Source organism: Leguminivora glycinivorella, chromosome 10, assembly GCF_023078275.1.
Source record: "Leguminivora glycinivorella isolate SPB_JAAS2020 chromosome 10, LegGlyc_1.1, whole genome shotgun sequence".
Lineage (NCBI taxonomy): Eukaryota > Metazoa > Arthropoda > Insecta > Lepidoptera > Tortricidae > Leguminivora > Leguminivora glycinivorella.
The window spans coordinates 12,185,787-12,213,176 of NC_062980.1; the positions used below are offsets into that span (position 1 = coordinate 12,185,787).

General features: G+C 36.5%; 2 protein-coding genes across 2 annotated transcripts in view; both read right to left on the bottom strand.

Moving 5' to 3' along the window:
* Window positions 1-27,390, bottom strand: part of LOC125230554 (allatostatin) — a 48,140-nt gene that overhangs the window by 17,049 nt on the left and 3,701 nt on the right. The window contains exon 2 of the mRNA XM_048135738.1: window positions 10,327-10,433. Coding sequence (XP_047991695.1) covers window positions 10,327-10,413 — 87 coding nt within the window. The 5' untranslated portion in view covers window positions 10,414-10,433. The remainder of the gene's footprint in view (window positions 1-10,326; window positions 10,434-27,390) is intronic.
* Window positions 15,433-16,122, bottom strand: LOC125230379 (craniofacial development protein 2-like). The gene has a single exon (XM_048135518.1). The coding sequence runs from the start codon at window positions 16,120-16,122 to the stop codon at window positions 15,433-15,435; it is 690 nt and encodes a 229-aa protein (XP_047991475.1).

The window sequence follows — 27,390 nt, forward strand, 5'->3', positions numbered from 1 at the left end:
GGCAATACTGGTTAATAGGCAAACCATTTACAGTTTATTCAGACCACAAACCATTGGAAAACATGAATTTAAAATCAAGAACTGACGAAGAATTAGGTGATTTGACATATTACTTATCTCAGTATGACTTTAAAATAAAATATAATCCAGGAAAGGAAAATTTAGAGGCCGACTGCTTAAGCAGAAATCCTGTATTAGAACCATACGAGAATACAGACGAACAGCTAAAAGTAGTTAATTTGATTAATTTAGAAGATATTGTAAAAGATCAAGAAAAAAACCAAGAAATACAGAATAAAAGAGAAAAATTAATTGAAAGGCACAATGTGTACTTAAAAAAAGATAGAAAAAGAGAAAAATTATTTTGTCCGAAGAATTCAGTATAAAACTTATAAAAACCATACATTGCGATTTTGGTCATATTGGAATAGGGCAAATGCAGAAAACCATTAGTCCATTTTATACAGCCAAAAACATGACACAGAATATAAAATCGGTGTGCACTAATTGTGAAACTTGCATTAAGAATAAGTCGAGAGGACAAAGGAAATATGGATTTATGTCACAATTAGGCCCGGCTACTAAACCATTCGAAATCATGTCTATAGACACCATTGGAGGTTTTGGTGGTTCAAGATCAACGAAGAAATATCTTCACCTATTAGTGGATCATTTCTCTAGATACGCATTTATTTCTACCTCGAAGACACAAAATGCAAATGACTTTATAAAACTGGTCAAAAATATATCAGATACTGAAGATATTGGTATGATACTTACAGACCAGTACCCAGGTATCAACTCAAGTGAGTTTAAAGCTTTTTTGAAGAGCAAAAGTATACCATTGGTATTTACAGCGGTAGACTCGGCTTTTTCCAATGGATTAAATGAAAGGTTGAATCAAACTTTGGTAAATAAAATAAGGTGCAAGATGAATGAAAACGGCAGCAAAAGAGCATGGACAACAGTAGCGCACGAATGTGTGAAAAATTATAATGAAACCAACCATTCAGTTACCCGTTTTTCTCCAAGTTATCTTTTAAATGGTACAGATGTTGCAATATTACCTAATGAATTAAGAGAGAAAAAATCGCATAGTGAATGGATCAGGGACAGAGCAGAAGCTTTGGAAAATACAAGAAAATCACACTACTATAATAAGAAGTTGTTTGACAGAAACAGAGAATTCTTTGAATTTAATGTTGGTGACATGGTATATGTTGAAAATGGAAATAAATTAAATAGAAAGAAATTAGGAGAACTTAAAATTGGAGCATTTGCAATTATTGAAAAAATTTCAAATTCAATATTTAGAATAGATACAGGACACAGGAAAACTGAGTCCAACCTCTTTCATATTACAAAACTTATTCCGTGCCACTGTCACGGCACTATTCAAGAAGGCGAGGAGTAAGTAGCTAAAATATTAAACCGAAAATTATTGGAAATTTTCTCCTTCCAGGGGGGGAGATGTAAAAAGGTAACCTATGTTCGTTACCTTTTTAGAATTGGCATAGACCTAGACTCATGACATGACACTTGTGACATGACATGCGTCAATGGGATAAAATGTAAAAATATTTGAAATGTGCAAGACGATATAGTAAAATATTTAATTAGATGAGTGACTGTGGACATTAAGGACTTTAAATGTCGTTTCTTTATTTCACAGGTCATAAATATATAATAAATACCCATTTTCAAGTTGGATAAATTTCAGTCGCAGTTCTGTTTTGTTTTTAAATTTTAAAATAATCGGTAATTGAGGTCCATATTTTCGACGTCAATCAAAAACGTGGCAAGCGTAGGCAATACGCGGAATATAATTTGTTTAATAAAGGTTACCTAAAGGTTAACATACAGAGGCAACCAACCTTAAGAATCAAACTTCTACCTCACACTTGTAGAGGTTTACGTAAGTGTATCGCAATGAACGCTTAGTACTCGTAAGTTTTCCGCCACTTGTTGCACAACGGCTTACAATGTCGACATGTGCCAGCATCAACCGACCCTTTTCATTCATGAAGACGCGTGCCTTGACTCGTAGTCTCATGATGTTAAAGTTTAGAGTTGACAAATCTGAGCGCCTTCGTGAGTGACACAAAGTGTAATCAAACAAGTTGCGGCGCTCGCCTTTATGTGCTCGTACACTGGATTATGAACAGCAGTTAACAATTTAATTCAATAACAGGGCGGGCACCGTTTAAGTAGCAATAGTTATTTGTTATACAAGGGGGCAAAGTTGTATTTTAACGCCGAGTATGGAATTGAAAAACGAGCAAGTGAAAGGATTCTATAGTTGAACCACGAGCGAAGCGAGTGGTTATTAGAATCCTGAACTTGCGAGTTTTTTAACACGTAAAATACATTTATAACACAAAACTTTTCCCCACTATAGCGAGGAAACTACAACGCAAAAAATGCGTTTATCACTGCTTCCACTATTTCCACAGGTGGTAAATCATCTTTATTACTTGATTCACTTACTTTTATAAATTTTAAAGCAGTTAATTTGACTTTATTCAAGGTCAAATGTACGACTAGTGGATAAAATGCGTTTTTACCCGCTGGTATTAAAGGACAAAACACGTGTTTCCGACCTAGTGAGGGGAAAAGTTATTTAAAGCGTAATATAATCGTGTTTTCGGAAACATCATTGCGAACGTCATGGTAATGTACGACAAACTTTTAAGTAGAACTTGAACTTGGATTTTGGTTCCTATTTATTTCAGCTACGGTACTTTATGAAGTAGATTTCATTTAATGGTGTGAACAAAATGCAAGAAATAAAAATAATGTTTGAAAATTATTTTATTGTCGGTGGATTTTAGATCTGTTCGTGAGCCTTTTGCGCTACAATCGGGAAAATTAATGCATGTTCTCAAGCTACGCTCGTAGCGTCGCGTAGCTATCAGCTGCAAAAGCGCATCCGGAGCGATCCGGATAAATTGGCCATGCACTTTTGTAGCTGATAGTACCTTTACGTAGGTACTAACGTCATAAGCGTATACTTTGTTTTGTCAGCTCTCTTTATCGCTCCTTTAGTGACGTGAGAGAGCCTGGTGTTGACTGTGATTCGATTCGATTCGATTTCGATCGCCACGTTGCGTCCACGAATTGTCACTTCGACTAGGCCGGCTGAGGTGTACCTACTGAGTCATACGAGCGAATCTGTGCGGTTGGTGTTAATGTGAAACAGGCAATTTAAGTATTTTTAGGGTTTCGTAGTCAACTAGGAACCCTTATAGTTTCGCCATGTCTGTCCGTCCGTCCGTCCGTGGATAATCTCAGTAACCGTTAGTACTAGAAAGCTGAAATATTAACTAGTCTGCGTAGAGGGCGCGCTCACCAGCATGCGTGCGGCAGCGGCCGGTGACGAACAGCTGGTGAGGGCGCGCCTCGCGCTGCCTACTGCGGCTGGGTACTCTGTAGCTGAGTTTATTGTTGAGAGCGATACAATCGAACTGATTATTGCAGATGCCATGTAATACCAATGATTCCAGTAATGAGCGTCTAGAACTTAGGAGAAAACTTATCATTCATTAAAGAAAATTGCAGAAAGGAGCAACTTCCGTGACGGATTGCGCGAAAACTATAAGTGCTAGCACTAAAGTGTTTATGAGAGATTTGTAGTAAATTTATTAAGGATTACTTCGTTCCTACACGCTTTTTCTGTATCGTCATTCGGTTTTGTCAGAAATCGAGAAAAATCGCATTTTCGGCTCTTTAAGGGGGGGTAGAGGGGTGACGCAGAGGGGGAGGGGTGGGGAGGGTTGATGAAAAATAACTTCGGCCTATAATCTACATATCCCAATTAAAAAAAAATCTTCCATTAATTATGCCAAAATTTTCATACATCACTTTCCAGGAGCAACGTACTAAAGGGTAATACTAGTAATATATATATAACTTATTTTGACATTGTTGATCCAAACTAATATTTTTGATAAAAATATATGTAATAGAGTATAAAATGGCGATTATTATATAAAAATATAGTAGGTGTCGCTAACTCGTATGTGGTAAAAAAAAATATTTAAAACATAAATTTAAAAAAAAATGTACTTAACAAAAAGTCAGGAAGTTAATTTTTTTTTTTGATGTATCCCTAATATATCTATAAAATATCCAAAGAACAACTCAATCGGATACGCGGTTTTAAAGAAAAAAAATAAAAAACAAAATTTCTTTTTTTTAATTTTTTTCGTAAACGGAAACAGTTTGAGGCATAATATCCAGTAGTAGTACATGTAGTAACAATACGAATAATCCTGCATATCAATATTTCATATTTAGCCAGGGGCGATTTTACCATGGCAGTCCGGCCAGGCCCTTTGGTATCAATATGCCGACAAAGTGGTAAAATAAAAAGTGTTTTTTTTTTATTAGGGTGTTTATTGTTGGATAGGTATTTAATAATTTTTAAGAAAAAAAACCGTCGCCTTTCGGGTTCTGGTGAAACCTACTTGCGAATGTTGGATTATGTAGAAATGTGTAAGTATTTTTTAAAACTGCTTTTAATGTTTTAATTATTAGATGGCAACACAAATGAATATACGTATAACGTTAAGGTTTCAGGAGTTTCCTCAATTCCTCAAGAATCCGATTATATTATAAGAAATCGAAGCTTGACAAACTTTGACTTGAAAACTCAATATGCTTAACAAACATAACTAAATAAATGTCACTGTTCTGAACTTAAATGCATGCTTTTCTTACAAAAATACCAAAGTCACTATGAGTGTGCCGTTCAGATTTGAGGAGTTCGGTTCTGACTATTGTAACTAAACTCCGCTCACCTTTACTTATTTACTTACTTACTTGACTAACCAACAGTATAGCTAACCCCCCTTTAAAAATACCCCGTAAATTTGGCCTTGTGATCGTCTAGCGTGAATAAGTAGAACCCTTCGACGTGAACCGCGATAACCTAGATCCTTTAATGAGTATCAGCTGTATTTTTGACTAATTTTTAAAATTTTATTTATTTATATTTTAAAGAAGAATAAAGGTTATTGTAGCATAATAATATAGTGTTATAGAAGAGTATTTTATCAGATTTAGGCCTAGAAAGTTATATGTGAGAAAATTAATGACGTAATGAAGAAATTTTAAAATAAAAGTTAGTGAGTGAAACATACATGAAATAAATATTAAAAATTATTTTGGAAAACAACCGCTACGCTCTATTAGTGATCCTGGCTTGGGTACGAACTTGCGTTGCGGAATAGGATCCTTAATCTCAATCAAACTGCTTTATTGAGAGTCCTATGCCAAGCCAGAAGGGCTATCTATCTACTAACTAACCCCCCCTTTTATTTTGTTTCTTTTCCCCTAGCTAAACCCCCCTTTTCCCCAATACTGCTAATAGACCATAACTTCTCGATCCTTCTAATGTATCATCAAGGCTCCGAGTAGTTGCTACCACTGAGAACGAAGTAAATAAGTCTAGTAACTCCTTGAAGCTTTTGACTTGTCATCAGTGGACGGCGCTCGCATGCCACTGGGCCCTATAACAAACCTATGCTTTTTATTCCAAAGAATAGTTTGTTTCCCTAACCAACTTGATAGAATTTACCTTGAAAAACTAGTTAGCAACACTCACTGGCTCGATGCTACATGAAGAATCAGAAATTGCTACCACAATTATTAATTTCACTCAAATAAATTAAGTAATAAGAGTTTTTATAAATTACCAGTTTTACCACATATTTTAAGATAGTAAACACCACATTTAAAGTCCATTTAAACCATATAAGTAGTAGTAGTTAAATTATTTCTCCACAATACACGTTGACCAATTATAATTTAAGACCAATCATAACAGAACTCTACTTTCATAGAAATAGTGTGTGACTCTACCCTAATCCTATTGTTTTCCCTACTCTAACATATCTGAAACACAGACCCTCACTTACCATAGATCTTGTGTTCAGAATATGTACAAGTGTATCCCTACTAGAACTGTACAGTTCAGCCAGCGAAGCTGAGATAGGCAACCTATAGGCTTGTGTCGGTCAGATTCCCCCCTCTGCTCTTGCCCGCGGGCTAGGGTAGCAGAGAGTAGATCGCCCTATCCGTGTATATATCCAGTATTCTAGGACACACCAGTACCAGCCACATGAGAGACCCAGCTGCGATCAACTTTACTTAGATGTGGATCGATCACAACCGAAATCCCCAGCGACCAACGCCAGCATGGACTAGAGCACCGAGTAAATAAATATATATATATATAGGACCCCAGCCTCAAATACTGCCGACTTCAGTGAGCAAGGATTACTCCTAATGTCTTTCGTCAATCGTGAAAGTCCTCACTTCCATCTAACAGTTGGACTCTTTGAGACCGGTGAGAAAATACGCCTTTTGTAAGTATAAAAAGACGCCCAAGCCCTCCACTTGGAACAAAAAGACCCTAAACGCCTTTGTTTGACAGCCGCAAGGTAAGAAGCGCTTAGCCGGACAACAGTCTGTCACAAACAATGATCTGGCTTATAACTTTCACAAAATAACCCCATGAAAATTACTAAATTCAATTTCACCGACCAACTAAACAAACGAATGAAGTTTTCTTTACGTGCTATAATCTACGCTTAGTTTTGCAAGAATTACTCCCTACAAAACCAAACACAGACTTATCTCCAAGCACCAGCCATACATCGACCCAGTCTTTGTATTGCTTGACGGCACTCATGAAACAAAGCACAGAAAACTTCACTATACACATCAATTTAAATGTAACACTACACTATAAATAGAACACTAAAATAACCCCACAACTGACGGTAAAGCAATTCCACCACAGGTCTAGGTTCAACTGTACGACGATATTGTCCCCGCACAATCAAACAGAGACACAATTTCAAAGTTTACAATCACTTAGAATAATTTCCAAGTAAAAACAAACAGAGAAATAATAGCAGAACAACTTCACTCACCAGTAACACACGAAAGCCAGAGACACTGTTAGTCTTGTAGATATTTTAAGAATGACGCGCGTCGGCTCGCTCCGACCCTTTTATAGATTCTATCTCCGACTTAAATCCGACCTATCCCCGACCTATCTCCGACCTATATCCGACATATCTCCGACCTTTCTCCGACATCCGACGTATCTCCGACCTATCCCCGACGTATCTCCGACATCCGACCTATCTCCGACCTATCCCCGACGTTTCTCCGACATCCGACCTATCTCCGACGTATCTCCGACTAGGCGGCTATTAAATCGCGCACATAAGAAAAAGATCATAAATGCTTTGTTTACTAAGTCATACGCCCTACGTAATAAAGTTCACGATCATCACGCGGATGTTTGCCTATTAACACGTGCAGATTGCAGCTGTTTTAGAAAGAGACAGAGCTATTGGAATTGATACCTATGTAGTCCAATAATGGAGCGTTAAGTAAATCGATAAATACTTTTACGTAAATATTATTTTGTGGAACATTCTTATTTATTTTGTAAGTAATTTCGCAATGAAATATTTTATCTGTTACTAAATGTTACATTGAATGATATACTCAGGAAGCATAATAACCAATATTAGTCATTATTATTTCTTTGACTTGTAAATGAAATCCAGACATAATATCGGAACGTTACGCAGCTGACAACTGTCAGTGTCAGTATTCCGTCCATGTGAATGTAGTTTGTTGATAAATACGTTTTTCCAACCTATTTTGCACCAAATAATAGTGAATTTTATGAGTGAAGACGTGACTAAACATGTGATAAACCATCAAAGATATTATTTGTTAAAATATTCAATGAAATCCCGAAGGAAATATGCACCAAAAAGTTGGTCAAGGAAAAGTTGATTCGCCGTAAGTTTTATATGTAATAACGAGTCCATTTCCTCGTCATAGACGCTTGTTCTGTTACACTATCATCAGCAGTTCCACTGCACCAAATGTCACTGTTCTGGACGTAAGTGCATGCTGTTCTTATAAAAATACCAAAGTCACTATAAGCGTGCCGTTCAGATTTGAGGAGTTCGGTTCTGACCATCATCAGCAGTTCCACTGTACCAAATGTCACTGTTCTAGATGTAAGCGCATGCTGTTCTTATAAAAATGGCAAAGTCACTATAAGCGTGCCGTTCAGATTTGAGGAGTTTGGTTCTGGCCATCATCAGCAGTTCCACTGCACCAAATGTCACTGTTCTGGACGAAAGTGCATGCTGTTCTTATAAAAATACCAAAGTCACTATAAGCGTGCCGTTCAGATTTGAGGAGTTCGGTTCTGACCATCATCAGCAATTCTACTGCACCAAATGTCACTGTTCTGGACGAAAGTGCATGCTGTTCTTATAAAAATACCAAAGTCACTATAAGCGTGCCGTTCAGATTTGAAGAGTTCCGTTCTGGCCATCATCAGCAGTTCCACTGCACCAAATGTCACTGTTCCGTACCTAAATGCATGCTGTTCCTTTAAAAACACAAAAATCACCATATGTATGCCTTTCAGATTCGAGGAGTTCCCTCAATTTCTCCAGGATCCCATCATCAGAACTGGGTTCTGAGAAAAATGGGACCAATCTGTATGCATAGCATATACATTCAATCAAAAAAAAAATTTCAAAATCGGTCCAGTAACGACGGAGATATCGAGGAACAAACATAAAAAAAAAAAATAAAAAAAAATAAAAAAAAACATACAGACGACTTGATAACCGTCCTTCTTGAGAGATATGAGGCGACGGTTAAAAACGAATAGGGGTTTACTTCAATTATTTTTTGATATTGTTAATATTTTCGGAGATAATCGCTTCAATAGTAAAAAAATGTGTCCCCCCCTCTAACTTTTTAACCGTGAAAAATATGAAAAAAATAGTTAACTAAAGTAGAGCTTTTAGACTTTCTAGAAAAATTATTTTGAATTTGATAGGTTGTATAGATTTTGAAAAAAATACGGGAAACTACGGAACCCTACAATGAGCGTGGCCCGACACGCTGGATGCACAGCCCTGTAAGGGTTTCGATATGGTACCTACATTAAAACTTAACGACGCGAATTATGGGCGAATCAAATTTTGACGATCACGTCCGCATGTGCCGACCCATTTAAGCGGTTTAAGTGACTTGTGGGGACATAAAACTCATATATTAAGTAACGCATATATTAAGCCTAATACTACTTAATGAAATAAAAGTGTTTCAACGGATTAAAAATAATTAATTTAAAATACATTCGATTCGATTCCGAACGTTTTACAGCGTTTGTTTGTTGTCAACGGGCGACTGAAGAAAATATGACAACAACTGTCAAAATTACGATGCGTACCGCTAGGTTAGTGGGGTACCTAAAAGTGTGTAACTACCTATCAACCAATCACTTCAAGCAGCCGAAGAGATTTGAGTGGCATATAATTGATAGCTTCTTTAGATATTCTCAAGACATATCTCCTAATGCTAAGGGTCAAAGTTACACCGTTAATACCACGGAGATGGACGGCATTTTAACGACTTACGAGGGTAGTTTCAAACTAATCTGGAGAAAGATAGAACGTAATGAACTAGTGGTAAATTAGGTAATCTTTTATTAACGGCCCGTATTTCAGTTGCCTACTTTTATATTCCGTAATCTCATTCGTTTTCCCAATTTATCTTCTCTGAAGCTTTTCCTGCACTCGTGTCTATTCAATAGCACTTCTATTCATTTGTGCATCTGCTGGTATTCAATAGTTCCAGTGTAGGATGTGAAATGAGATTCTCGTTTAACATTCTACCTATTTCTTATCGTTACTTTTTGAATAGTAACTATTCTTCACACGAATTGTATTAGATTTTGTAAAAAATATTTAAAATTATACGATACATATTAATTGCAATGTATGTCACGAAAAAATATAGAATTATCTTGCATTAAAAATAACAAATATTTCGTGGCTCCAAAGTATCAAACAAAAAAATAGTATTTATTTTAACATTCTTGATTTTTACGAACATATTCTCATTTCGAAAATGGGAAGATAGGGGGCAGAGTCTCCTATAAGACTACGCTTAAAATGAAACTGACAACTAGGTTATTTTAAAAAGTAGACATTCTTCTTCGTTATCGATGAGTTCCAGTTAAAATAATACACAGACAGACGGACAGAGTCGTACCATAAGTGCGTTTTCACATTATCCGATCCGATATCGGATGTCGGACCGATATCCCATACATTACAGGCGCCATCTTGGATTTTTTCTATTGAAATTCTTCCGACATCCGATATCGGATCGGATAATGTGAAAACGGTGTTAGGGTTCCTTTTTGGTACGAAATCCTAAAAAAATATAGGTACTTTAATACAAAGCAATTTCAAAAACTTTACTTACCATTGGCGCGGCATTCACCGAAACTAGGAGCAGGGCGAGTGAGCACACAAACACGAACATACTGCTGTATGCCGACGAACACTTCATTGTTATTCTTCTGCCGGTACCTGTTGAGATAATAATTAATGTTTACTCCAAAATAGTACATTACGATATATACAAGTGCGAAAAAAGGAAGTTCGAAACGAGTGGCGATAAATTAAAGCACGACCGAAGGGAGTGTTTTAAATCGACACGAGTTACGAATTTCCTTTTGGCACGTGTATCGTACGACGTTTTTAAGTACATATGGCCGTCCGAAGTTTCGACCTTACATATAATCAAAGAGGATCGAGTATTATAGAGAGTTACTGTCAAAGTAAAGTCTGTAATCACAGTGCATAGACTACCATCTCTTGACACAAGCTTAAAACTTTTGAACCTCAGTTTTGACATGCAATTTGGCCCATATTGGCCCAGCTTGATATGTATTAAAATGTCAAATATTAATATTAGCGCCATCTAGCCCAGCGTTCCCCAAAAGCGTAACGCCATCTAGGCCACCGCGGCACCGTGCCTTTTTCTCTAGGGCTTTGAGGTACGTTTTTTTTCTTAGACTTTATCCGTCTATACGGAGTTACATATGTCTTTGCATATAATGGACCACATCTTGCACTAGTGCGTAAAAAAGCACTATCTGTACTGAAAAATTCATTAAGTTTCAACACATTTTTGATATCATTGCAGATATACAAAACACTGCGACATGTGATATAAGTGTAGGACTTCCAAGAAGTACCAACCTGTATAAGTAACAGGTTGATGGTGCAATGATGTTTTTTATGCAATAATGTCGACCTATAATTAGATTATGTAGGTATATTTTTTAAATGTATTTGTTTCTTGATAATGTATTCCATTTTGATTGATAGCCCAATTCATACTGTAAAAAGTTGTTTCGTGTTCTCTTGTTCTTACATTTTAGCAATTAACCCACTAATTTGAACCTACTTCTGTTTGACGACAGTTATTAACTGACTCTATCAAACTGTTATATTTTAACCAGACATATATATTATACTTCCTATTTATGTACTTTTGTAGTAGGTATGTGTGATATCTAGATAAATAGATATCGTCACGTTGACATTAAACATACCTATGACAAGGTGTGGTTGAAAAAGTAAAATAACAAAGAAAATTATTATAAATGTCTAAAGCATAATGTTTCTTTTAATATTGAAATATCAGGTACCGGGTAGCCTGAGTCACACGAAAGATATAAACGACGTATTTACGGTACATTTAATATCAAAACTTCCGTGAGACACTGATATATTAAATATGTGAAACCGAACATATAGCTTAGATAAAGTCGAAGATTGCTCGACATGTTTAATATGCGTTTAATATTCTCACAGGTTATGTAAAAATCCATACTAATATTATAAATGGGAAAGTGTGTGTGTCTGTTTGTTTGTCCGTCTTTCACGGCAAAACGGAGCTACGAATTGACGTGATTTTTTAGGTGGAGATAGTTGAAGGGATGGAGAGTGACATAGGCTACTTTGTGTGTCTTTCTAACGCGAGTGAAGCCGCGGGCAAAAGCTAGTAAATTATAAATATAATTTGTTTATTTCCAAGAAAATACAGTCATGTATACAATTAAACTGATCTCCACATTAGGCAGATGCCTGTCCCGCGGAGGAGATGTTTCAGACTTAGGTATCAATTAAAATAATATCATATTAACTTCTTACATATAAAACGAAAAACGGGAACAAAATAAATGTTATGCTTGAGTTTAGGTATTTAATATGCTTATTGCTTACGGAAATGTTGAATAACCTTGCTGTATGTGTCGGACAGTCGCGGCGGGCTGTGGCTTTTTTATTAGCCCCAGCTCCTTCGGTGTCAAAGCGTCAATAGCACTGGTGGCGTGGACGCAATTAATTCCATGGAATTTTCTGCTGTTTGCGCATTTTATTCATTATGAATATCATGATAGCGAAATTTATTTATTAGCTACGTTAAGACTTGAGGACATTACAAGGATCTCAAACTTACGCCTACGATTCCCAAATATCTGCCCACGTAGTCTGTTTAGTCGTTTAAGTAGCTATTTTATCGTTGTGGTTTTTCAACAACAATTGAACATGTTACATGTCTATTTTTAATTTGTTATGATATAAAGTAACAATAATTTATCAAGTTTTTCTTTTAAATATAATACGTTGACATTTCTTTTAGTGCTTGCCGTTTTTCTCGCTGTTTAGTACCTAAAGAAGTAATGTCCCTTTGTTAATACTTAAATCTGTAGCGGAACTAGTTCAGAAGTTAAAAGGTGCGGTTGAAGGGTAGTTCTATCATTTCGTGCAAATCATATGTTTGTTGATATAAAACATATACTAACTCCTAAATTCATTTCAAATATTTTTTATATGTTGCGTAAGGTTCATAGGTATACTTTGCATCTAAAATGAATTATATTATTGCAATATAAAATATATAAATAAAATATAAACATGCTAAAACTTCATTACCATTACCAGTTAGAACCTATATTTATAGATTCGAGAGCAAATTACATAACTATTACATGTACTGCTTTAATTTAACCTCTTAATTTAGATGAAGTACTTATAAGGGAAAAAAAGTTTGGTGGTTTATACAGTATTAACATTGATATTTATATCCACCGCTTCAAAATATTTTTGTACAGAAAATAATTTCATTACCATAAGTTTAATTTGCAATAATGGAATTGGCCAGTAGGCATTGCAAGTGTTATTCTATACGACGTTCGCTCTGACCGCGATCACCAGTATCACCACGTCAGTCGGCCAGTAAACAGTGAACAGGACAGACGTGTGCCATTTTTTTATAAAAAAATATATCGCGCCGGAGATTTGGATTTGGTACGTTTTTTCTTCATTACCATTTGCACTGTTTTGCTATTTAATTGTTACGTGTTTTATTGAACTAAATAAATAAAAAAAAAGCCTTTTATTTTTGGTTTATAGCTTAAACTAATCTAACATTTCCGTTTTTATGTTACACCAGAACCCTTATATGAAGTATAGGCCTCTTCCAGCTGGCTCCATTTCGTGCGGTTTTGGGCTACCCATGTCCAGTTGATCCCCGCTACTTTAACCAGGTCGTCTTTCCAACGTGCTAATGGCCGGCTCCTTTTTCTTTTTCCGTCTGGACCCCTCCAAGCTGTGGTTCGCATGGTCCATCTATCATCCTGGAGCCTAGCAACATGGCCAGCCCATCTCCATTTCTGTTTCTGGGCCTGACTGAGTGCATCAATGATCTTAGTTTTGCCTCGGATTATTGAGTGTCTAATCTTGTCTATCTTATGTATCTTTAGCAGACTCCTCTCCATTCCTCTTTGGCATGAAACTATCATCTTTTTGGTCTTTGCTGTAAATTTCCATATTTGGCATCCGTAGGTTAAGGTTGGGAGAATGTTCATGTCCATGATTTTCTTTTTTAGATTAATTGGAAGGTCGCTTTTTAGGGTTTCCTTTTGGCTCCAGTACTTATTCCATGTGTTTTTGGTTCTTCGTTCTATTTCCATTTCATTAGCTTTGGGGTTGAAGCTTATTTGTTTTCCTAGGTAGATATATTTGTCGACATATTCAATAAGTTCATTATCTATAGTTATTGGTTGTTTGATGCCGTTTGTCATAACTTTAGTTTTGCTGTAGTTCATTTGTAATCCAACTTTTTTGCTCTCTATATTTAATGTGTTCATCATTTGTTCTAGTCTTTTGCTGCTGTTTGAAAACAGGGCCAGATCGTCGGCAAATCTTAGATGGGTCAGGTTCTTTCCTCCAATGTTTATGCCTTGAGTCTTCCAGTCTAGTTTTTCAAAAACTGACTCTAGTACAGTTATGAAGATTCTTGGGGATAATGGGTCCCCCTGTCTGACTCCTCTCTCTATCGGAAATGTTGGTCCTAAATTGTCTAGTTGTAATTTGCTAGTACTATTTTTGTAGATGTTTTTAATTATTGTTATGTAGGTGTCATGAACTTGTTGGTTTTTTAGTGTATCCCAAATGGCGGGATGCAGGATAGTATCGAAAGCCTTCTTGTAGTCAATATAGGCTATGTAAAGCGGTGTGTTGAATTCTTGATGCTTTTCTATCATTTGTTCCAGTGAGTGTATGTGGTCTACTGTTGAAAACCCTCGTCTGAAACCTGCTTGTTCAAGCGGTTGGTGTCTCTCTAGAGTGGTGCTAATTCTTTTTTCTAAAACAGATGAGAAAAGTTTGTATAGGTTGGGCATTAAGCTAATCGGTCTGTAGTTGCTTATATCATTAGGATTCCCTTTTTTATATAGTAGTATGATGGTTGATTCTAACCATTGCCTTGGAATTTCTAAAGTGTTCAATATAAGATTAAATAAAGATGTAAGTCTCCGCACAGGAGAGACGCTGCAGCTTTTATAGCCTCATTGCATAGATTGTCTGGGCCTGGGCTTTTTTCTAGTTTCAGGCGTTGGATCGCTTTCAATACTTCTTCTTCGGTGATTTCGTTTATCTCGTCTTGTATATTATTGTCCTGCAGGGTGTCTATTTGAGCGGTTTCTTCTTCCTTGTCTTCGCTCTTGCTATAAAGCTCCCTGTAGAAGGATGTAGCTATGGTCAGGACCTCTTTTCGGTTTTGTGCTGTTTTCCCTTGCATTTTCAAATTTTTTATCCAAGTTTTATGTGACTGGAGCTCTTTATAGGCCTTCTTCAAACTGCCTGTTTTTATAAGGTGTTTTTCAAGCGTTTTGAGTCTGTAATGTTTGTAGTCACTTTTGATAAGCTTGTTTGTAATTTTGTAGAGCGCTTTTAGCTCATTTTTCATTGAACGTGATTTCAGTTTGATTCTTTGTAGTTCTTGTCTCCTACTTAGTAAAGCTTTTGTTTTATCTGACAAGATTTGGCTTTTGCAGGGGTTCTTTGTTGAATTTTTAATTTGTTGCAAGCTTGAGTGAATTGAGTTTGTCAAACTGTTGTAATAATTTTGGACTGAGCTGTACTGGTTGTGTTCTAGAAAGGTTGGATAGATTTTTTGATAGGTTGTGTTTATATTCTTCAATTTGTTCTGTGCTGGCTAGTACTGATTTTATGTTCAAGTTGTTGAAATGGCTTCTGCTCTTTTTGGTTCTTTGTATTCTGATTGTTGCCCTGACCATCCTGTGGTCTGAGGGTAGTTAATGTTTAATACTTCAACATTTAAAAACATTGTGGGTTGGTTTGACAATATGTAGTCAATTTCGTTTTTTATTTTGCCATTTGGTGAGCGCCAGGTCCATTTACAGCTTGGTCTTTTCTTGTAATATGTGTTTAAGACTGATAACTTGTTCTCGAACGCAAATTTCACCAGCGTCTCGCCTCTTTCATTTCTTGTTCCGTAGCCGTGGTTTTTTATTAGTAGTTTCTCCTCTGGTTGGCCTTTGCCTATCTTGGCATTGAAGTCGCCCATAATTATAATATTTTTGTGTGCCTTTGCCACTACACTGTTAAGCGTTTCATAAAATTGGTGGATTTGGTCATCGCTTGCTGCCTCAGTTGGAGCGTACACCTGGATTATAGACAATTGGTAATCCTCGAAGCTTAAATTCAGTACAGCCAAGCGTTCCGATATTCCTTCAAAGTTTTCCAAGTATTTTTTCATGTGTTTCTTGAGAAGGAAACCTACTCCAAACCGGCCAGGGGTTTCACCTTTGTAACATAAGATATAGTCTTTATACTCATCTATGGCTTCACCTTGTCTCCTGACCTCCGCCAATCCTATGATGTCATATTTCACTGTTTCCATTGCGTTTATTAGCTCTAGTAATCTTTCATGGCTGGATAGTGTTCTTGTGTTATATGTTGCAATGTAGAGGTTATTATTATTTAAGTTTTCTTGCTTAGTATGTTGTTTGCTGAATGCTGGAAGGTTTTGGTCGCTTTCCCCACGGAGACCACCCGGGTTGGGGAGATTTGTGGTGTATGTTGTTGTTTATTTATTTGTGTTTGTTTCCGTTTCACTTTAGTTGTCGAGATAGGTATTTTTTTCGGACATGGAGTATGCTCGCTCCCGCATGAGCTGAAATGCATCCACTTTTCTGATTTTTTTCGTGGAAGTACTTGGCTGATCTCTGGGGCTTGGGGTTTCCGAGTTTCTTTTTCTTTTCTCGTTTTCTCGAAAATTTCCAGCTTTTGCCTTGCGTTTCTCCATTTCTTCCTTTGAGTAGTCATGCGTTATGTACGTTTTTTCTTTCATTTTCTTTTTGTTTCTAAGTATTTGAACTTTCTTTTGCAGAGTTGTTGTTGACAGAAGAATGGGTCTTATTTTTTCGTTGTCAGTCTTTTTTCCGATGCGTTGTACTCTATTGATATCACTATTTTCTATTTCCACGTCCAATTCTTTAATAATTGCTATAGCCACGCTATGCAGGTTGTCCATATTTTCATCCTCAGCTTCTGGAATCTCGTGTAAAACTAGGTTGTTTTTTTTGGAGTTCACTTGTAAGAATTGAATTTTCTTGTTTAACGTTTCCACTTCGGACCTCAGTTTTTCATTTTCAGCTATTACTGGGTTTAACTTCTCGTCCACTTTATGCAGTATTGTAGTTGTAATAGATTCTGTTATTTCCGAGTTTGTTTATGAAGTTCAACTTTCATATGTTCCAGAAGCAATGACATCTCTTGTGACAGTTGGGTTACTGTTGCCATGTTCAATAATCGAATGATTATTACGGGGGATGAACTCGATTTGGAACGCGACTAGAGTGGACACGCGATGTACGTCGAAACTCGGCCCGCGATGTATTTCGAAGTTAGGTTGGCTCTGTTGGCAGCTTTGTTTCCACTTTTGATACTTGATTATAACCTCTTAAGTTGTTCGTGGATATTTAAGTTGATTTTTTAACTTTGAGGACTAGTTTTTTCGGAAAACTGTTATTAATTAATGTTTATCGGCACTTCAACTTCACTGTTCACTGTATTTATCACGGATTCGCTAGTTTCTTTCGCACAATGAGAATTAAAACGGTGGAGCGACTATATCAACGTCCATATTAGTTAGCACCGGAAACGAAAAAAAAAAAAAAAAAAAAAATATATTGAACTATGAATTTTTAGATAATGAATATTCTATTCGAAAGCTTAGTGAATAAATATACCTAGAATAGCATTTGCTTTTAAAGAGTTAATCGACAAAAGGTAAAGAAAACTCATTACCATTCTTTTCATTACCGTAATTTACTGTTTACTATAAAGAGAATGGTAATGAACATAAAACGGTGGTAATGAATTGCAGTATTAAATTCATTACCATCATTTTATGTTAATTACCATTCTCGTTTATTAGCATGCTCCTGACTATTGAAAGTAACAAGTAAATATTCAAAACTACGTTTTCAGTAGGTATATTTAAAATAGATCATGTTATTATTAATTACTGTTTCTGTGTCTTTTTTTGTGTTTTTGGCTTTTTTATTTGACACTTCATTACCATCATCGCATTTTCATTCCCATAAATATCTATCATCATTACCATATTATACTTCATTACCATTTCTTTTGGAAAAATCTTTTGTTCATAAATCGGTAAATTTTGCGTATAATAGAAAATGCATTATTGATAAATGTTTCTTTTTCATAGTTCTTACCATTACCACACAAAAAAATGGAAATTAAAAAATTCTCCCAAATTTTGCCGATTTGCACGAAATGATAGAACTACCCTGAAACTTCCTACCTATACAAGTTAAAAATACACTCATTCGCTCCCAGCTTTCTTATCCTCGGTGCACAGTGCTCAAACCAGCATTTTAACTCCTTCTCTCGGCACCGTAGAGGCAGCCCATCGCACCGAGGCCAAGAACGTCTGGCTACTAACCTGTGGCAACACAGATCCGCCTACCAATCTCTGCTCGCAGAGGCAGTGGGACGAGCCACTCTGCCGTCTAGTACGAATAGTCTGACTACTCTGCCGAATAGTCTTGTTGATACGTCAACTAGCGCGGCAGATCGAGCTCGTCTTCTTGCCACTGCGGAGTGGGAGTCGGGCCTGTGGTTGCAAGCAGTACCCTCACCATCCATAGGCACCTTACTTGACAACTCCACCTTCCGACTGGCTACATGTTTGCGTCTAGGGATTACAACAAACGTCCCCCATCGCTGCCGCTGTGGTACCATGGTGGATAGCCATGGGCATCATGGGCTCTCCTATGGCAGAAGCGCCGGCCGCATACCCCGACATGCCGGCATCAACGATATCATCCGAAGGGCCTTCGTCAGTGTCAAAGTCCCAGCCATCCTTGAGCCAGTCGGTTTGGCAAGGGACGATGGCAAGAGGCCCGACGGTATGACTCTGGTGCCTTGGAAGTTGGGACGGCCTCTGGTGTGGGATGCCACGTGTGTTGACACACTTGCGCGTTCCATCTTCAGGGCACCAGCGGTGGTGCTGGTCATGCGGCGTCTGTGGCCGAAGACCTCAAACGCCGCAAATATGGCACCCTTGGCAGCAGTTACATTTTTTCGGCGTTTGGTGTGGAAACACTGGGGCCATGGGGGCCAAGCGCGCGTCAGCTATACAAAGAGCTAGCGGCGCGCCTAATTGACGTCACAGGTGACCAGAGGGCTGGCCAATATTTTGCTCAACGTATAAGCATTGCCATCCAACGTGGCAATGCGGCCAGCCTTCTGGGCACACTGCCCGGTGGCAGCGACTTGGGTGAGGTTTTTTATTTATAAGTTATTTTATTTAATCTAATTTATTATATTTATTCTTATTTCCAAGTTTATTTATAGTAATAAATACATCAAACAAACAAAAACATGATAAAACTACTTAAAACTAAATATCTAACCTACTTATAAATAAAAAATTTGGCCTAAATCGCCGTCAATGGGCAAGGTACCCAGAAGGCTGGCAGCATTTCCACGCTGTATAGCGATACTTATACGTTGCGCAAAATACTGGCCAGCCCTCTGGTTGCCTGAGGTCTCTATTAGGCGAGATGACAAATGTTTATACAAATGACGGGCACTGGGCCCCCATGGCCCCAAGGTCTCAACGCCAAACGCCGCAAATATGTAGCTGGTTCCTAGGGCGGCATATTTGCGGCGTTTGATGCTTTTTCTATTTATAGTTGTTATATTGTTTGTGTTTTAATAAAATATGATTTTTCTCCCTATAAACTTAACATCATCAAATTTCCAGGCCCCGTAGCCGAATGGCATTTCTCCGACGCCAAACGAAAGCGATACGCCGCTGGCTCTGTCGCGCCAATACGCAAGCGCGATAGAGATAGATATCTACTAGCGCTTCGTTTCGTGAGCGTTTCGTGAGCGATTGTGCCATTCGGTTAGCCACCCTGGTTTGTAATTTCGTATCATGCCTCCTACGCTAATAGATTTACTTGTCATCAAACGAAGGTCCATAGACAACTTTCTTGATCACTCGGCTGTAAAGGGTTGGATGACGTTGAATTGGCATTTACTTGATTGTCTCAAAACTTGCCGAATCTCACATTCTGGACCTTTATCTTACCTTCAAGTTAAGTGACTTATCAAGTTATCAAACATTCCATAGTTGAGTTTGAGGAATGATTCACGTGTAGAGATGACACAAGATGTCATCAAGTCACATCAGTTATTTGCTTATTCATGCGTATGATCTGGTTATTTCCCTTTTTGTATATTGATTTTAAAAGCCTGACCAGAAATAAATGTATGACTTTTGTCAAGAGGGCGCTATTATTCTGATGTATGTATGCGGTGACAGTTCACTATAGTATGAAAAAAGTTGTTTTAATGAAATTCCGCAACATGGCGCGTGTTCATATAGTTCAGTTTTATTTAAATAGGTATGTCGTAAAAATTTAAAATAAATTAAGCGTTCAAAATAAAACTACAACTACGGAACAAATCAAATTATTTTACTGTGACGACCGGTCTGGCGCAGTCAGTAGTGACCCTGCCTGCTGCGCCGCGGTCCCGGGTTCGAATCCCGGTAAGAGCATTTATTTGTGTGATGAGCACAGATATTTGTTCCTGAGTCATGGATGTTTTCTATGTATGTAAGTATTTATATATTATATATATCGTTGTCTGAGTACCCACAACACAAGCCCTTTTGAGCTTACCGTGGGCCTCAGTCAATCTGTGTAAAAATGTCCTATAATATTTATTTATTTATTATTTATTATTTATATTTACTGAATATTTTTGATTTGTTCTTTTTTCAAGTAGTCACACTACTATATATCAATTATAAATTGAAATAGATATCATACACGAAAGAAAAAACGGCAAGGCCCACTGGTGGCCGAGCCGTGAATCGAACCCGGGTCTTCAGCTTACGCGGCTAAAATAAAAATCAAAATCAATAATTCATACACTTAAGTAGCACGCCTAAACCTAAGTACGCCTCACAAGTGTACCTATTTTCAAAACAAATTATCTATTATCTATATCTATCATTGAACAACAATGCAATCTGCATGTTCTGTGTGGAGGAAAACTGATCCAGCAGTCTTAACTGAGCTAACCTAAACACAGATTAAACCATAAGCTTAAACCAAAACAGACATTGTCAAGTAAAATAAACTTTAGCCCGTGTCGTGTCGTTTCGATAAAATCCTTACTTTGTTGTTGGCGCTGGCCTTTGATTATAAAAACGTGAAATTCTTTGTGTCATTTCCACGATTGTGCGTATCTACTGTAGGTACATAAACATGTGGAATTTGTGGTAATATTCAATTGGCAAGTATTTAAAATACAAAAACTTACTGAGTTATAAAAATGAAAACAAACGCTGCTTTTCACGCCTGTATTCCCAAAAGGGATAGGCGAAGCGCACGAAACTACTCAAGTTTCACTGCCACTCTTAGCAAATTAAGGGGTTGAAAGAAACCGAATTGTGTTATTGCAGTGACTGGTTTGAACCACCACCACAATTGAACCCAAATCCCACAGTCGACTTCTATAATACCCACGGGAGGAAAGCGGGTGATGAAATTCTTAACACGTCGCCAATCGCCATACTGGAAAAAAAATATAAAACGTAACCCGTACCTACTTTTTTTGTAGTAATACAAACGAAAACTGATTAGAACAATATCAAATACATATTATATTATCTAAAAAGATAGAATTTTTATTAAGGTCAGTGTCGGGAATACCGTCAACCCGGAAAGACCGTCTACTGAATATAATTTTAGTATTTATATATCTACCGCTTCTTACACCTCCGAAGGTATACCAGTTTTTCATCCTTAATCCACTGGTCTTCAATAGATATTCATAGGACGAACACTAGTTAACAATAAACTTGATTCGTGTTTCGAACTCAAACATCGAGTTCAACATGGTTACGCAAAAAAGTAAAAATAAAATAGAAGCAGTCGGAATATTTGTGCATTATGTATGTAACGTAGTAATTTTATAATCGTTCTTCCTGTATAGTACTATTAATGCTCTTAAAACGAGTTCAATTTAATGTTTTATGTTCTGAAATATGTAACTTCGAAATTGTGCCTAGTCGGTAAGACCGGAATAAGGCACCTTTTTTAGGCTTTATGGGATATAAGTCGAGTGTAACCGGTGTGTTAGGTAAATTTAATTGTAATTTCCGGCTTTGCTTTTGTCTGGACCTGAAAAGAAAAGGTTTTGAACCTCATCTACGGGACATATGCTTGCAGGTCTTGCCTTATAAATAGAAAAATGCTGATATGTTGTAAATTTCAACGTTATTTGTTTTAATATTTATCACATTATTCACTGTTATTACAGAATATTTTAACAATGATCATGATTTTGATACGTATTTCCATATGAAATTACGCGACAACGAGCACTAGACGGTCTTGCCTTACTCAGCGCGAAGGGACGGTCAACCCGCCGAACCTTAAAAAAAGTGATTTTCATCACATAAGTTTACTTTATTCACCAAAGTATTACAACAGCTTTGTAAAATATAAAGTTTGTTAGCTCATAGGACCATGCGGATTACTCCAGACTACTTTAATTGTCGAGTTTTATCCACTTGAACTTTATTTCAAATAAAGTATGCCGGTCTTGACCGCACGTCATGCAAATAACTAATAAATAAAAGATTTTAGGGTTATGTTCCAAAAACATTGAGTTTGTCATTTGAGCTATAAGGAACACTATCATCGACAGAATTTAAATTAAGTCCTATATTTGAACAAATGTGGAGTTCACGATGTACCTACTTTAAATTTGTTTTAGCGATATTATTCAATGACTCTTTTAGTTATCAATTCATCGTTGTTTTAGGTCTCTAAAAACAATTTTTAAAACAATTTTGTCTGTGTTTGAAGAACAATAAATATGAAGATAATGCTGTAATCATTTTTTATCATTATCATGGTTACAAAAACACGTCAAATTGGATAAATAGATTATCAAACTTGTTTACATAGGTATTATTTATAGGTAGCTAAAATATTGAAGTAATTAATTAGTTCATACATATGTGGGTAGGGAAGTTCCCCATAGTGGTGTGGGGCGGAAATTGCTAAGTAACTCGGTTATAATGTACCTGAAAGTTAAATAGCTCTACTATATTTCTGGCCTATTTGCAATTAGAGCCTAGAAAGACGAATAGATTTCCTTACTTATTTTTGAAACAGGCCAAGACGGCGAGTTATTTTAGGTGACTAGGCAAAGTGACAATGGCTTGTGGTAAGAGTTTCGAGAACGTTCTCGTTTCTAAGAAGTCCTTACCGAGGATGTTTTTTCATTTTTCAAAAATTAAAAATTTCTTTATAATATTAATTTATTAACGTAAGCATATACCTATGCCTGTGTGGTAACGGGTTATGAATTTCATCACCCCTTTTCTTCCCGTGGGTGTCGTAGAAGGCGACTGTGGGATATGTGTTAAATTGTAGCGTAGACTGGCAACCTGTCACTGAAACGTCAGTTTCATTTTCTTTGAACCCGTTATTTTCCAAGAGTGGCATTGAAGCTTCAGTAGTTTCATGTGCTCTGCCTACCCCTTTGTGGGATACAGGCGTGATTGTATGTATGTATGTATATAATGAAAAATCGTGCCTTTTTGATGGAATGACATATACCTAACTTTGTTAAGTTTACACCCTTTACCTCCATTTTGTTTAACGACTTTCAACTCTCAATTTATAATATTGAATTGATCTCCGTTCATGTTCGAATCGGTCATATGTTTTTTATTTAAGTACATGATTAATTAAGAAACTTAACGTCATAATTTTATAGAAGTTTGAGGTTTAAAATCGTTGCACATCGTCGTGGTTGTCAAAATCGCTGCCACCTTAGATTGGAATGACTGTAGAGCAGGCCCCGTGGCCGAATGGCATTTTTGCGACGCCGAACGCTGCAGAAATGCAGTCTGGCTCTGTCGCGCCAATACGTAGGAGCGATAGAGATAGATAGCTAGCTACGACAGAGATATTATGGTGAGCGTTTGTGCATTCGGATACGCACACTGTACTTTCCACGCGCGACTGCCCTTTCTATATAAAACTGACACCATGCGCGGATCCAGGGGGGGGTCATGGGGGTCACCCCCCCCCCCCCCTGGAGCCTGGTTGGCCATACAAATAGACCACGTGACCCCCTCCCTGGGCCTTTACCACGTGACCCCTCCCTGGGCACGAAGCTGGATCCGCGCTTGCGACACATACGCTGACGTCTGTGTAATTTGCTTTCTGTATATCTCGTTCGCACTAACATGTGAGTACGTACAATAAATTATGTTACATGTAAATGTGAAACTGGAAACATGTACTTGTACAGATGTAGTGCGTAAAGGGTTTCCTTCGTATTTTTTCGGAAACGTTTTTTTTTTTTTTTTAGAACACAAACAGTCGTAATATAAATCATACATAGGTGTAGTACATAGTGTACCTACAGAAACTGAAAGTAATACAAATAGACCTGGAGGTTCATAAAATACATAGGAAGTTAACCTAAACAGTAGGTAGTTATAAAAAACAGCGTAGTAGTTCAAAAATGAATGCAACACGTACCTATTACGATTCAAGAAACATCGATAAATACAGACATCCAAAAATATTGTTTACTATAATAAAGTTATTTAAAAAGTTTACGTCTCACTTGCAATTTTAAACTAGATAACGAATTATTAAAGGCATCAATATCGAATAGAAATTTATTATAGAAACTGGGAACTTGCGATGTCATGCAGTTCAGTCAATGTCAGTACATCTTGTACTGAGATTGACTGAAATAGTAGCATGACACGTTCGTACGTTTCCGTAACAATATGATGGCAAATCATTTCGCACTACATCTCTAAAATATGTCGCTTAACTTCAAACCTGGGTAAATTCATTCTGCTTAAAGATTGAACATATAAAATAGTACATTTCGTTATAAGTGCGAGAAGAATGACATTCTCGCACGTGTGACGAACGACGTTTTTTAATACAGTTGCGAAAAAACACTACTACGAAATAAAACAATCCGGACCATCAATTTTCCCATGGACATTGACGATGACGGATTATTTGACAATTCAAAGGCGTATTTTTGAAGCTTTTAAACTTGCGTGCATATTTTCGAGTTTGCTATTCATCTAACATAATTTATTTCATTGGGTGCCATAAAAACAAACAATTACGATTTGGGACGATTCTTTAATGTACAACTACATTTTAATTTAATCGATCCATTTATGCCCCGACATATTGAAAATAACGTAAAATAATAATGACAAATCGCGTAACATATTGAAGTTTTTGAACGTGCATTAAGTTAAAACATGATAGACGCCTCTACTTTGACAGTAGAAGACGCGTTTCGTTCCAACCATGTTCTGTTTACACGACTCATTATGACCTATTTTTCAAATTATAAACCATTCTATAAATTATCTTTAGCATGATTAAAAGTAAACAATTACATATGAAAATTAACGTTTTAAATATTAGGAACTTAATAGTATGTTTATAGTTTTATTTTGTGTTAGTAAACTAGACTAATATGAAAACAGCTCGGTAAGTAGTCGTAAAATGGAACGTATACTTCTTTTACTCACTAGTTCGTAAAATACAAGTTCTCGCACGCTAAACAGCAAAAAACGGGCACTTTTTGAGCAACTGTATTAAAAAATATAATATGATCTGAAAGATAATCAACCTTATAGCGGAATGGATTTAATACCCAGTTTTGAAGTTAAGCGACATAAATACGCTTTCCAAGTAAACATTAGCTGAAAGTATTTGCACAAAATGGGTCAAAGTGTAATCATTTAGCATCAGACATAAAATATTTAGTATTATTGTATCTTATTACTTAGAACTGGGACAAATGGACTGTCCAAGATTTTAAATACCTAGTTAATAAAATTAGGCAAATAACTAAAAAAAAATAATAAAATAAAAGCATGAAATCACAACTCTCATAACCATTATATTTAAGGCTGATTGATAATAATAGGAGAAAAATTAGTAGAACGAATAATTACTCATTAACCTGAATTGAATAAATTTGAATGATTTCCGCATTTAATCAAATTAGCGTTGTGAAATTTTGAGGTAGATAAGTAAAACAACAACAGCCGAACTGACAATCCATGAGGCTACTGTGCGATCGAAACGCAGTCTGCCTCTGTCGCACCACTACAGAAGAGCGATAGGGAGAGCTATACTTTTAGGTATTTAAAAGAATGTAAACAAATAATTTGTACATTTTTGGGTAGTTACAAGACTTGCCGTTTAACCAACCAAAACAAAAACCAAGCGAATCTGTCACTGAGCGATCTGTCTTATGATTATGATTCTCAAAAAATCAAAAATCAAAGAATCAAAATAATTTATTCAGTAAATAGGCCACAGGGGCACTTTTACACGTCACATGTACATATTTAGAAAATATTTAAAATTGAATTGAAATTACAATTATTGATACTATTATACATATACTAATTCTAAGTTCTCACTAAAGTTAACTCTATACAATTAATTAGAGATGTAGAAGGTCTCTGAAATGTCTAATTACAACCAAGAACTACTCTAAATATAAAAAAGTACAAATACAAAAAAGTCTAAAATTACTTTAGAGGTGCAAATTACTCTAAATGTCACAACTAAAGATAAAATGTATACTTAATCTAATTCTCCTTAGAGATGTATATGGTCTCAGGAAGAGTCAAAATCATATATTTAAAATATTCACTAAAAGAAAGGAAACAAACGACAACCGAACAAAGTGTCCTAATTTAATAAAAATTAGAATTAAAGTTACTAACTTAGTTAACCAATCCCGAGGAAGGGGAAGACGACCCGATACCTGGTGGTCAGACATGCAAAAAGAGATTCTGAGTGAGAACCTGAGTACGCAGACAAGCCAGAACAGAGCACTTTGGCGCAGAAATACAAGGAGACCCGACCCCAGATGAACTGGGAAGAGGGACAGGCAAAGAAGAAGAGGAGAAATAAAGTTACTAAGTTATAGCTAGCTATTGTAAATCAATATATTTGGAAACTTCCTGAATTAACAAAAAGAAGCAGACCAGAAAACCTGAGAAATTTAGCTAATATTCCAACTTTTGTATTACCAACCAGCACAAATGAGTATGGCAAAAGAGTATGGACAAGTGTCTTGCCACGCGCTTTGAATAGATTTCCATATGATTCAATCATAGAAAATAGAACAGATAAGCAAATAGTAAAGTCATATAAAAGTATGTTGCTGAACAATCTACCTAATCTCTGAATTGACATAAATGTAGTTAAAATGTAAGTATATTATTATAATACTAACTTTGAAACTGTAATGTAATGCATGATCTCAATTAGACCTAACTCAATTAGAATCTAAATAATAATAGATTAAGAGTTTTGTTTGTAAAAATTCAAACAGTTTAAAATTTAAATTTATTTTATAACAGCCCCAGTAAGCTTAAACAGACCGGTCTTCAAAGACGGTTCTTACTTGGTCGTATACTCGTAATGTTTTCATTTAGCCTCAAGTTACATAAGGTGCCTTTTGAGGGTAGATTCTGTATACATTTATTTAGTTATCTAAAGACTAACCCCCTTATTCATAAACCGTCACTAAA

What these genes read in the sequence shown, in the direction of transcription:
- LOC125230379 (XM_048135518.1), bottom strand. Translation starts at nt 16,122, where the DNA reads ATGGAAACAGTGAAATATGACATCATAGGATTGGCGGAGGTCAGGAGA.